Source organism: Pogoniulus pusillus, chromosome 29, assembly GCF_015220805.1.
Source record: "Pogoniulus pusillus isolate bPogPus1 chromosome 29, bPogPus1.pri, whole genome shotgun sequence".
NCBI lineage: Eukaryota > Metazoa > Chordata > Aves > Piciformes > Lybiidae > Pogoniulus > Pogoniulus pusillus.
The window spans coordinates 12405076-12418553 of record NC_087292.1 but is presented as its reverse complement, the minus strand read 5'-3'; the positions used below and the strand labels follow the sequence as shown (position 1 = coordinate 12418553).

At 40.3% G+C, this 13478-nt stretch overlaps 1 protein-coding gene across 1 annotated transcript in view; it reads right to left on the bottom strand.

Moving 5' to 3' along the window:
• The window catches only part of PHACTR3 (phosphatase and actin regulator 3), a 108094-nt gene extending 95108 nt beyond the window's left edge, over positions 1-12986 (bottom strand). The window contains exon 1 of the mRNA XM_064168062.1: positions 12546-12986. Within this exon, the coding sequence (XP_064024132.1) occupies positions 12546-12654 (109 nt within the window). The 5' untranslated portion in view covers positions 12655-12986. The remainder of the gene's footprint in view (positions 1-12545) is intronic.
• Between the last annotated feature and the right edge of the window lie 492 nt (positions 12987-13478).

The following is a 13478-nucleotide window of genomic DNA, read 5'->3' as shown; positions in this document are numbered from 1 at the left end:
CCTATTAAATATTACCTGTAGGAAAAGCCTCAGTGTGAGATCAGTTTTGCTTGCACAAAAAAGCATCCACACAGGAGAGATACTATAAGTGCCCTGAGGGACTAGTTTTCAGTCAGACTGACACTTCATTAGTCAACAGAAGAGCAAGTCTTAAGTCACAAATGAGGGTTTTTGAGAGTTTAAGATCAAATCCAGGACAGAAAATGCTGAAACTATAGGAAAGCAGGGTTTGTTGGCTTATCGTTGTTACAGTAGTAACACCCATTCTATTTCCAGAAGAGTAATTTGGGAGAAAGACATCTGGAGCAGAAGCTGCTGCATTTGCTAAAGTAGAAGAAAAAGGCTAGCTAACAGAATACTCTCAGACTAGATGACGGAAAAGTGAAAAAAAAAACATAGAGAAAACAGACTGAAAGGTTTAAAAAAGTTGCAACAAGCTCTAGTGTTTCACACGACAACAGCAGAATGTAGGAATGCACCAGCTCAGTCAGATAGGAGGAAAGCCAGTTTTCCAGATCAGCCTGTGTCATCTCCAAAGATACTTTCTTGGACTAAAGAAAAGAGGTACAGAGTACATTTCTTCTGTGAGTTAAGGCCCTTTCTTAAAATGTTTTCATTCATGGACAATATTCTGGAGTTTTGAAGGACACTTGTTTGTACTTGTTAAAATGATCCCTTTTACTTCGCTTCCTTTCAGTTTACTCTTCTGGTTGAATTACAGCAGAAAATGTACAACATAACACTAAGAACACTGTTTTCTAGCTATCTTGACAGCTGTTGTTCTCATACTCTATGTTTGCCTTAAGAAAATATGCATGTGATCATGTCATCTGTTAAGTTAACCACTACTCAAGAGTTCAAGTAAACTAGACTAAGGCAATGGCAGATATTTGCTCCTATTACAGAACTAGCAAAATCAAGGTTTTAGTGAGGATGCTTTTTTTTTTTCCTATCATGCCATTCAATTCTGAATTAGTAGTTTGCAGTAAAACAGCATGTTTTTCAGGACTTCTCTTGTGTTCCTTAATGGAAGGGATTCCTGGATGATATTAAGTTCACTCTGATGTCTCACTCACAGGAAGCAATGTTACAGGTTGCTAGATTCTGCAGAGCAAAGTACCTCAGATGTGAAAACTCAAGTGATATATGAAGTTAACCTCAGATCTGATTTTACCATTTCCTTGTTAGTGAAGTAACTAAGCATTTAAAACCCATGGTGAAGAAGTGGAGAATTTGATTGATGGGCTAGGCTCCATTTTCCTTTTTCTAGAGTTAGTATTTTAATATGAGCCTATTTCCCTGCCTCTAGGTGCCGTAACACAGAGCAAAGTCAAATCAGCAACCATTATGGAAGTAAATGTTTCAGCTGAACTGGCTTGTCTTAAACTTGCTGTCATCTGCTTTTGTCCCTTATCCTCTCCAACTAGGCCCATTGTACATAACTGAAAGCATTTTAACTCTAGAGGCTTAGTTACTTGCAAAGCAATCTCATCTCTTACACAGCAAGACCTGGAACCAGGGATGAGTGTTTAACTCTTCTAAAACAGTAGCTGTAGAGAATGTTTGCTCTATAGAAATATTCCACACAAATTCATATCATTCATGACAAAAAAAAATTTTAAAGTCTTTGCAGGAGCCAAGAAACTCTCTAGAAAATCAGTTTCTACCAATGTTTTGTCTGAGTTCCCCCAACCAAGCAGGACTTTTTTTAGATGCTGAGCAAACATCAGCACTTTTGAATGTTACCTGAAGTCAAACACAATGACTGAATCTTTCCTTTGGTGTTCGTGTGAGTTCATTCAGTCAGACTTTGCTTTACTTCCAGCCTGTCTCAAGCTTCAAAAGTAGACAACTATGCTCTCCCTAAAGAGCATCTTCTCCTGTCACTGTTATAAACACTGTGCTACACTGCCTAGATCATGGTTTTGACCCAACTGAGCATTTCTCGAAAGGATAAAATCCCAAGTCTTGGTGCAGGCTATTTAGTTCAGAGATAAGATGCAGATTTCCATGAGCAACTGAAGGAAATGTGACAGACATTCACAGCAGATCAATATGGGCAAGGCATAGGAAAGACTGAATGGCCCGAGGGATGTAGCAGCCCTCAGAAAAGGTTGAAGGCTTCACTGGTTTGATGTTATTCAGTGATCTATGTCCAGTTGCTGGTTATGCAGCAACAGAACAGTTTGAGGGCATTAAAAAAAAAAATAGAATGAGGAAGTGAACACATGAACTGACTCTTCATTATATGCAACAGTCATGAAGTGCTTTATGCATAAGTACGTGTTTTTCTTTAGTTGTAATCACAGGTCCACACACATGAACCAAGTGTGATTACAGGATAATACTGAACTACAGAGCAAGATTAGATACCCTTTGATTAAGATCATCTTACTGAAATATTTATGCAGACTCAAGCATGAAGCTATTGAACTGCATCAAGTAGTTATATGATGTGCTCTCCAGGGCATGTATAAATTGTGTATATGTTGGACTACAAATCAACGTGAATTTGAAACAAAAACATGAGATTTAATGGGCATAAAGAACCATTTTATTAACTTGCAAGCTGCAGCTACATTTAGAAGCAAAATGAAGGTATCATATTTAGCTTTATTTACTGCTTTGATATTTATAGATCTAACCTGCTTAGAGAAGCCCAGGTAATTAATTCTACATATCAAAATTTTAAAATGCAAATCCACGAATTTGGTTTTAAAATGCAATTAATATAAATAAATAAATTGTGTAGCCCATTCATTACAGCACAAATTGGGCAGTCTCAAAACAGAGTTCCAAAACTGAAGAGACCTTAATACTGTCACTTAACTGCTCAATAAAATAAAGTTTCCAGAAATACATGACTCCAAGACATGAGTTTATCTTATTTGCACAGAGAAGCAAATAATGGTGTGCACAAATTATTATGTGTGCAAAGTAAGTCTGAATATTTAAACTCTAAATCTGATTGCCTACATTAAGTACATTTTAAAATAAAGCCTGTAACACTGAAGAGAGAAAGATGAGACAGTGTTTCAGTGCTCCATAGACTAGCTGACTGAATCTTTTCCATTCTGTTCAAGTGTCCATTCTGCCTAAGGTAGAAGAGGAGATGCTTGTTTACTAATTTTTTTTTTTCTTTAAATTTTGTCCTTGCTAAAACTGGCATACATACACATTGCCCACAGATGAGTGAGAAAGTGTGGACTAACACACATTTTCTGAGTAAATTTTTCTCCACTGAGTTTCCAACTACCACTATTTCATACAAAAAAAAAAAAAAAAGACACTAGAAGGTAAATTAATTGCAAAGAGGAAGAAGTACTACAAGGTAATTAGAAATCTCTGTCCATCTTTCATTGAAAAGCCCAGAGTTCCCCTTTTTTCCTACAAAGTGAAACAATATTCAGCACAAAGAGTCTCTGAAGAGCTTTAACACATGGAATTTCTTGTCCTAAATCTCCAAGTGAGAAACCAGACTTGCCCATGATTTGTTCCAGTGTAACATTACACACAGAAAAGAGTTTCAGATATTATTTTTTATTAACTCAATTTCCTAAATGTACTTGCCTAAACCATTTTCTCTATTATTAGTAATACAAACAGAACAAAAAACTGCAGCTACCAAAAAAAAAAAAAGAGTTCTCTAACCTTACAGATTTCCTTTTCCATTTTTCCTTCTTCCTTCCAATTTTTTTCCCACAAGTTGACTATCCAACTCTGAAACACCTTAATTCATAAGCAGCCATTTATCACAGCAGCATCACTGTTGTGTGTGGTTTCTGTAAGACAGGAAACACAGCCTTACAAAATCCAGTTAACTTTACAGTGATGCCACTGGGTTCCTACAAACACTCAGAGAAGACCATTGCTAACAGCCCAATTCTCCATATGTAAAATATATGAATCATTTGGGTTTTTTCAATGTTTTCTGTCTTTTTCAAATTAGATTGCAAACCACTTAAAGTAGGAACAGCTTCTCTTTATGTGCTGCACAGCAACTGGCACAATCATGCATTATTTCAGATACAGCCCATAGGTATTTCTCAGACAAGACATCTGTGTTTGCAGAATCTGAGCCTGAATCGGTTTTGTAATCTGTGCTAGTTCTTTTATGATGCATGAAAACATCTGAAGAGTTCAGAAGGGAAACAGAAATGCCCTTTGTAGAGAGTATACAAAAGACCTGTAATACTTCTCTGTGTGATGTATGAGATACTGCAACTCTGAAGAAGCCCTTTTTCACTCATACAGCTTTCTTTGATGGTTGCATGCTTAAGACCTAGAAGATTTCTTCAATAAGATGCAAAATCATTATTTAGATATTAGTATATTCTTTTTTAAAATCAGTCCTGCATTGTTTACATTGGATGCAATATCAGCCCTGCTGCTGCCAAACACAAGCACAAAAAAAAGATCTTATTGCACATAACTAGGCTCCTTCTGGCACATAAGAAAAGATTCCTAGAAGCTAGGGCAGATAAAATATTTAAGACATTCTAGAACAAATTAATTGCTTCTGATTCAAAAAGAGATAATAAAAACAGATCAGACAACTGGTGAAAAAGCTTTTCCTTGACACGTAATACCTACTTTAACTCATGTATTTCAAGTTTAGACCAAATCATTTACATGCCCCCAAAAGTTCTGCTAGTAGCACAGAGAATAAGAGATCCACCAAGCATTTGGCATATCAGAACAGCTATGCATTGGGTCTCTGTAGGGTGGGAGCAGAGGGCACATTTTCACTGCATGACAGTTTTTTAGGCACCTGCACTTCAAAGTGAAATTCTGCTCAGAAGATAATCACTGTAAAGCTAGGAAGGAGAAAGGACCTGCAGCTCAAGGACCTTACTCAAGGATGCAGAAGAAACTACAGGTGCAAATAAAGTTCATAAAACTGAGCTATTTCTGACATGACAACATCACTCTCATAAATGTAGACTAGGTTATGATGGTATATAACCAGTCTTTTCACTACTTGAATAAAGAGGTTTTAATAGTTTATTTGCAGCAACTTTCAAACTACTTGCCAACTTACAATTTAGGAGAAAAAAGAACTATAAAACACTTTTTTTTTTCATCAGTAAAGGTCTTTCTTTCATTTACAGAGCTCTAATACTTAGCTAAATACAAACCTCCAAACACTGGGAATAGTCAAGCCCTGGAAAAGCCTAAAAACAACACCCAAAATGAATAGCTAATTATTAACTGATCTCACTTAAGGGCTGCAAAAGTAACTCCATCAAGTGCTCTTTTGAATCCCCCCAAAGTAGTTAAGAGTTTCAGTAAGTGAAATACTCAACCAGCATAAAGCACTCTGTTAAGCATGCATTTTGTTGAGTACCATGCAATATAATCACACCACACCACCATCATAAACCTAAAGATGTGCAGTGCCAAAATTACACTTTCAAAACAACAGAGTCTACATTTAGTTAGTCTTACTGATGCACTGTGCCCATTCTCCTCTCCAGAAATGGAGACTACTCTCCCCTCCTGGAAAATGCTGGAGAAGAACTGCTATGCATATGAGATGAGTCATATACTGCTAGATTAAAAGATTCTCTAAAGGATGGATTAAAATGGGAGTTCTGTGATTCCAGTGAAGCATTGCAGGGACTTGGGATCCTGTTAGATCACAACACAAAAGGACTGGGGCCTTACTGAGAAAGAAAACGACATTCCTAAAAGCACAGTGAACCATTTCTTAAGGTACAACTTGCACTGCAGTACTTATTAATACTGTGATAATTTTTCTGGTGCGGTGTCATAAAAAACCTCCATCTCTACATTGCCACAAATAACAAATGCTTTGGGGAACCTTATAGCAGTGAAATTTGGATTTCAATCTAAAGGAAATGAGATATTAATTAAAGTCATATCCTTTTGCATGTTTCTAGTTTCTTCTGAGTATAGTCCCTATTATGTGTGGAACTGTAAGTTTCTGCTGGGAGCTCGTTGATTGGATTTGAATAGAAACACTCTCACTTTGAATGAGAGGACTTAAAATATCACAAAGCTTCCTATATATGAAATACAGTACTAAGTCATAAGCTGGAGCAAAACCACTGAGTAGCTTATTTAATTTTGGACACAGTAATAGTGTTGGAAGTGAATGTAGGAGACCTGGTACACTTCTTGTTTCAGAAGAAATGCAATACTAAACAAATTCTCTTGGCAGAATATACATATTGATACAGGGAAATGAAATGTAAATCAAAATCTCTCTGGTTAAAAAAAAGAAACTAAGTAAAAAAGAATTAATGACTGCCTAGCTCAAGCCTATCAAATTAAAAAATGCATTTTAAAAAGTAGGTATAATAGATAAACCTACAAATCCCTGGTTTAAGTTGCAGTGATCTGTATGACTGCAAAAGGATGAAGGCACCGGCCAATTGACTGGCAGGGCATCAAGAGCATCTTTTCCTGTCCTGGCACTCACACTGCTATCAATTTGCAACTTACGCTCACATTTTAAGTTAAGCACAGTTAAAAAGATTTTCTGAATTATGGGCCTGGAATAAAGAGATTCACAGCAAAAATTACTAGATCAGATTCAGCAAGCTGGCGCCAATCTTTCTGCACTCCAGTTGTGCCCATTTCTCTTTGCTTTCCCTTTCCTCTGTAAGCATCTGCGCAACCCACATCTACTATACTTTACTTTTAATATGCTTTTGAGTCTTCAAGCCTCCTCCGCCAATAGCTCCCAACATGATCCAGCTTACCAGTCTCCTGGTGGTGAAGGGGGAAAAGTATGGCTTTCCAATTTCTGACAAGCACCCTAACATTATGCACAAGACTCACACTGAGCAAGCATGTTGAAAGAACAAATATGTCAGCAACAAGCGATAATTAAAAACTTCAGCAGCATAAATCAACCCTAAAACATTATGAGAAAATGACAGTAGGCATATGAAGGGAGTGGCACACTGTTCACGATGGGTTACAGCTTTAAAACAGAAGGAAAAAAAAACCACACCCTAGTACAGAGTACTCCTATACTTGATGTGTTATTGCATTTCCGTAGGCATTACTTAGATGGCTAATGCTCTTATATTGCCTGTGGGGCTTTGCTGGGTTACAGGTCATGCTTCAGTCCATAGAGGGGCAATCTGAAAGGAATACAGTTCAACTCCTTTCTTGGCAGCCTAGAAAAACACTTTAAAAAAATGTTTCCTGCTACAATGCTTACAAGAATGTTTCCTTCTAAGTTATAACTAGAAACAGTGATGAAGATGCTTGAAGTTTTATGCAGCTGTTTTCTTCTTGAGTTAATTCAGTGCACTGTGCTGATGATTACAAGTGCTATCAACAGAAATAAAATGGGCATTTGTATCTGGCAAGGACATAGTTGTGCATCTCTGGAATAACTATTGAGAAGTAGCCGTAACCTGTCAGCTCCTGAAGGACATCACAGTGCAAAGGCTGAAAAGCCATCCATCAGTCTTCTCCATTGAGAGTGCTAAGACATCCTCCTGTTAATATAGCTGTTAAGAACATTCAACACTACTGCTTGCACCCCAACAGCTTCTTGTCTTCACAGAATCACAAAATATCAGGGACTGGAAGGGACCTTGAAAGCTCATCCAGTCCAACCCCCCTGCCAGAGCGGGATCATCTATATCAGATCACATAGAAACGCATCCAGGCAGGTTTTGAATATCCCTAGAGAGGGAGACTCTTGGTACAGATCGTACACTGGAGGAGAGGGAAGACACGGTGGACCACTGGCAAGGTCTGCTGATGAGTTCATTCATACCAATCTTGAAAAAGCAGTCTTTAACTGCATGGTGCCAGGGAAGAAAAGTAGCAACACAGAGAGCAAAACATGATAGCACCAAAGCATTCCTGTGCAAATTAAAATGGATTATCCCACAATTAAGTGGGGGTGTGACATTTTCACACATTGTCACGGTTGTCTGCATCTCTTCAAGTAACACAGAGTTTTGACATCGTGTGCTCTTCTTCAGTCTGTGGAGCCCTATCTCTTACGACTGCAAATCAAATAAGATTGTCAATCTTTATGCTCTGTGACTGCTGGAAGGATATAATGAGAGCAATATTTTGGCTTCCTGCAACTGTCTTTCAAATAGATGATGATATTGAAATCTGTTCTGTATTTCATAGCCCTGCCCTCTTTGGACTCTCTCTCTTGATCCTTACCAAAAAAGATGCAGGACAGAAAAAGGGGAAAGGAAAAAACCACGAACTCTGAAACTACTGAAATCCCTTTTTGTATCATTTTTTTTAAGTGATAGCTGGGGTTTGGCATCTAAAACATTTCAATTTTTTAATTAGAATTTAACATATTTCATAATTTCTAAACTTTCTTAACTACCTCAAAAAAATCCTCTCGATGTTATGGCAGGATGTGGTATTTTCTAGAGCATTTTCCACCTCAGAGCTAACCCCAGATCTACAATAAACTGAGTTGTGCCTTTAACCCAAAATCTGATACAACTGGATATTCTGGCTCGCTCCAAACTCAGTGAAAACAATGGAACTTTGAACAGCTATTTTAATGGCAGTGGGAAGGATAGTTACTGGTTTCAGAATTCCCTGTTGCGAGGATTTCCAGATCAAAGTTGTGTGAAGATTTTTCTTCTGTGAATCCAGCCTTAAGTTATGGCACAAGGAAAATCAAATTCACTTTAACAACAGCACAGTGTAAAGACAGTCTATAGTTAAGCAAGACAAGTATTTTGACATGTGGTTTCAAATTCAGGACATAGTATTTTTGAGGCTTGCTCACTCAGTGTGACATTCTACTTAAATACTGACAGTGTTCATTGCACTATAGCATGTCTTGTAAAATATTGCTCGGTAGCCATAAAATAGTGCACTTAAGTCACAGGCTAAAAGGCATTATTCTGTCTTGAAGGAGAAAGTGATTCAATTATAACAAAGAAATATTCCTTCTTGTCTTTCTTGTACTATTTCCAGTATCCTCTACACTACAAATAGGAAGTATATGCAGCACTTAAATTCTGGAGGAAAGTATGCAGTAGAGCCTGCATGGATAACTGAAGTCCATATTTTCTTCTCAGACCATGACTCTGACATCTTAATTGATCACTGTGAGGAGCTGCTGTTTAAAGCTGCATTTGAAGGATCCTTATCAGTGAATTCCCCTCTTTGTTTTAGAATAAATAGCTATTAAGTGCCTCTACTCTAGTTCACTGAACACCTTGTTTATCTTATGACAGGAACATTTAATGAGATCACAGTGGCACATGTTAATTTCTTAAGTTTTTTCCATGTGATAAAACTGACAGATTACATCTGTTCTAGTAAATCAAGGTTATAAAATATCTTTTTCAGTTCTACAGTGAATGTTTTGTGAAGAAAAGCACACTAGATAAGAAGCTTTATCACAAGCCCTGATTGTTCATGGTTTGGAGTAACTGCAGTTTCTGCTAGCATCAGTCAGGATTATGAGTGCCCAAAACTTCTCTAAAATCAACATCTAAAGCTGTTTGAGCCAGTCACTCAGTTACTCTTGCTAGAAGAAGAGGGAGGCCCCTTAAAAAGAAACAAACAACAAAACCACAAACAAAACCCAGTCTTCATCTGTGTTCCCACATGAGAAACTCCATTTGAGATCTGACCTCAAGCAACAGTTCATTCAAAAAAAAAAATTGCAAATGAAAGCAACAGAAACTATAGTGTCAACAGGAACTGTATAGATGCAACAGGCACTACAGTGAACTAACACTTGCAATCTGCAGTCTGTTCCTCCAGAGTTCCTTGATGTTTACATTACTCAGTATCAGCTAAAAAGAGATTATATGGTCTGGTGGTAAAGGAGTCTGAACTTGTGCAAGGCAGGCAGCAAGACTTGTAACCATGCTGTGCACAGTTAATATTACTGTTAAGCTGGCATTTGAAGGGAGAAAGGAAATGAAGCATTGCACCTGAGATCTTTTGTAGGTAAGTAAATACATGAAAAGCTGTATACTGCCACCTCAACATTCTCAGCTACATCAGTGAAATTTCCTGGATAAAGATGGGCTAAAAAGAATAGTACTGTAATTGCATGGGTCAAGAAGACAAATACAAATTGTCTTTAAACAAAACCATATGAACACCAGAAGGCTGACTTCATCTACTGCCACATTTTCAACCTAAATATACTTTCCTACGGTAGACACAGTCAAATGAATTGATGCAGAATAATCCTTGACCACATCATGCATTCAAGAAAATGTTGCAGAACAAGACTACCTTTCCAGTAGGAATATACTGAATTTATCAAATACCATATAAAAGTAGGAATGCTTCTGTAGTGATCCTTCAGTTACCTCCATATTTTGTTCTTGACTTATTTGTCTGGATAATTCAAATGCATGCCTTCAAAGTTAATGAAAATTAATTTAGTTTTTAAATTACAAAGAATCCTATATGTTCAAGCTTATTTCTCTACATGGTTTGTCTGCAAGCAGGGTTGGGATGTAAACACAAACTCTGAATGTATCCTTTTGGACTCCGAAGACATTGCACTGACTTACAGTCTGTAGGTTGTTATGCTAGTATTATAAAGTTATTTTCCAAAATAATAAATTACAAGTATATCATGTGGTATATGTCATTCTTACAGTAGCATAAATTGTCTTTCAGTATTTTAAGTAGCTGATTATGTGAAACTGCTCACTATAAGTGATTGCTTACAAAACTGTAGGGTAAAATATTATTTAAGTAATTTCTGCTCATTTCACTGTTTGTAAGTATATAAATGTTCAACTATTTGACAGTAGAAACTGGAATAGTTACAAAACATTCTAACTATGTTATTAACTCCTTGTACCTACCTAGAGAAATAATGTATATGTTAACACCTTTTGTTTCTCTCCACATATTCTATGTATAACACAATGCCACAAAGGATGTCTGTTCTTGCCTATTAGTAATAGCTTCTGCCATGCAGTGGGACACTATCTTACCTGATAAAGTCAGTATTAGGGAGAAAAATGCTAGCTGATATTGATAGTTCTACCACCTTACAAAAAGCATAATAATGTTTACATCCTTGTCTATTTGTCAGACATACTGTGTAGTTTCTTTGTTGTATATTTCATAAAGGCCAAAATAATTAATTAGCAGAAGATGATATAGAGGAATTAAAACTGAGACTGCATATGCCTTCCTTTCATTAGTCACTTCTGCTTCCAGAAATCAAATGGCAGAAACATACATTCCTCTCAGTCAAGATTGCCCCTTTGGGAGTGAGTCGAGCAGTTCATGTTAGAAGAGTCCTTTGTTCCCTTCACTTAGGGTATCGGAACACTTCGGCATTAGAGATAAATCACCCACTGTCTGCCCCAGTTTAATTTGTATTGCACTCTAGAGCAAGGTGCTTAGAATTGCTTGAGAAGATAAAAAATTAGAAAAAAATAAAATAATTGCAAATAATAATATCCTTGTTGTTCAGAGAGAACAACAGCAGGTGTATTAAAAGAGTCTGGAACATATTATTTACTCAATAGCCTGAAAAAAAAAAAAAGCTGAAACTCAAGTTCAATTCAAAATTGCATGCAGGGACTCTCCCGTCCAGCCTAACAGTGCCTGACCCAAAACCCAAACCCACTTCTTGGTTTAGAATTCAGTATAATGGGAAGTGATGATCAACATCCCATTCATTCTTACACTGTTTTGGTTACTCCGTTTCTCATAAGGAAACCTTCCAGTTCTTGTATAAGCATCTCAGATAAACTGAGAGTACACTGGCTGTTAGCCTTTCCCTTCAGTTTGTTGTGCCCTTCCCTTCAACTACATCACATCAAAGTGGTGTAGTTATTTGTTTCTTTTTTTTTTTCAGAAGGGGTCATTATCACTTAGATTCTGACAGTTTGAAATTACTGAGTCACTACCAACAGACATTTAGAATTATTCCTTCAAGTTAAGCTGAAAACATCATTAGCCATTGTTGAAGGACAAAAAATCCAATCACAATATTCTATTTATATGCCAGCGATTGGGCTATGTCCTCCCAAGCACCACCTTCTGTGCCTACACTTCATAAGAAGATTACGCTTCTCCCTATGAAGTGAAAATTACCTTCTTGTGGGGAGAAAGCGTTTAATTATGACTCTGCTTCCCCTTGTCTCCATGGTGATCCCATGCAAACAGCCTGCTTTATTAGACCTTATTTTCCCCCACCTCGCGAAAGTCATAAATTAGCTCTGTGTGAGCCTCCGCTGCGGCGTTAACCGCTGCCACGCCAGAGCGCAGCGCCCAGGGCCGGGGGAGCCCTCCGCCCGCCTCCGGGCGGCCCCGGGGACCTCGCGGACCCAGCCGCGCGCCCGGCGCCGGCCGTGCCCCCCAGTGCTCACTTTGCAGAGCAAAGATGCGATGGCAGAACCGCGGAAAGGGCTCCGCTGTAATCCCATGTGGAGCTCAGCCGCTGCATCGTTTCGGCATTTACTGCAGAAAATACGTTCCCGATAATTCCCTGACCGGCCGCGGTGGGCGGATATGCTACAAATTGACCGATGATCCCCGTGCCTCTGCCGCCCGAACGCTGCCGGCAAGAGCGGGGCCGTTACCTGGATGCTTTCCGGCGCCGGGTCCCGCGGGGTCGGTGAGGATGCTGGGGTCACTCTGCGACCTGCCTCGCGGGAGAAAACAGCCGGTCCCTTCTTCTGATGCAGCCATGAGGTGGAGGGCGGGAAGCTCAGAGGAGGGGGAAGGAGGAGGTGCTCATGGAGCCGGAGACGACCAGGGGACAATGGGGATGGGGATGCAGCGGCGGCGGGGCGTCAGCCGGGCAGAACCAGCCGCAGCAGCATCTTTCCCGGTGCCGTCGGCAGGCTGCAGCGGGGCGCTCCGCCGGCACCGGGCGCTCAGAGGGCAGTTTCGGGCGCCTCACGGGGGTGGGTCATGCTGCCTGGCGGGGTGTGGAAGAGACGGAGCGCGGGCCGCCGGCCCGGCCCCCCGCCGCCCCCACCCGGGACGCCCCCTCCCGGGACGCCCCCCCGAGCGTCTCTCGCGGAGTCGCCTCAAGCCACCGCGCTGCCTAGCGCATCCGTTGGAAAACATTGGGATTCTCCCATGGTGCCTCGCGAGCGGCACTGTGACGTCACGCGGGAAGGCGGACGCTGCACCTGCACCGCACAAAGGCGGCGGCCGCCGCAGGTGCGCGAGGCTGTGGGGCTCCGCCCCCGCCGGGAGCACGTGACTGGGGTGGGGGGAGGGGCTGCCCCGCCCTCGGGGTGGGGGCGAGGACCCCATCGGTGCGTGCCCGGTGTCCTTTGGGGTGGGAGGAGAATTTCGGTAGTGGGTGCATCTCGTCCGCCCCCGCCTTCGGGCTGAAAGTGGGAACCCTGCCAATGTGTGCGCTCCGTCGGTCCCCTCTCTCGAAGTGAGGCTGAGACTCAAAACCCTGTCGGTGTGTGCATCCCGTCTTCCACCCGCCCAGTCCTCTGCGGTGAGGACGTCGCCGGTGTGTCCACGTATGTTCCGCCCCCACACTTCGCCAA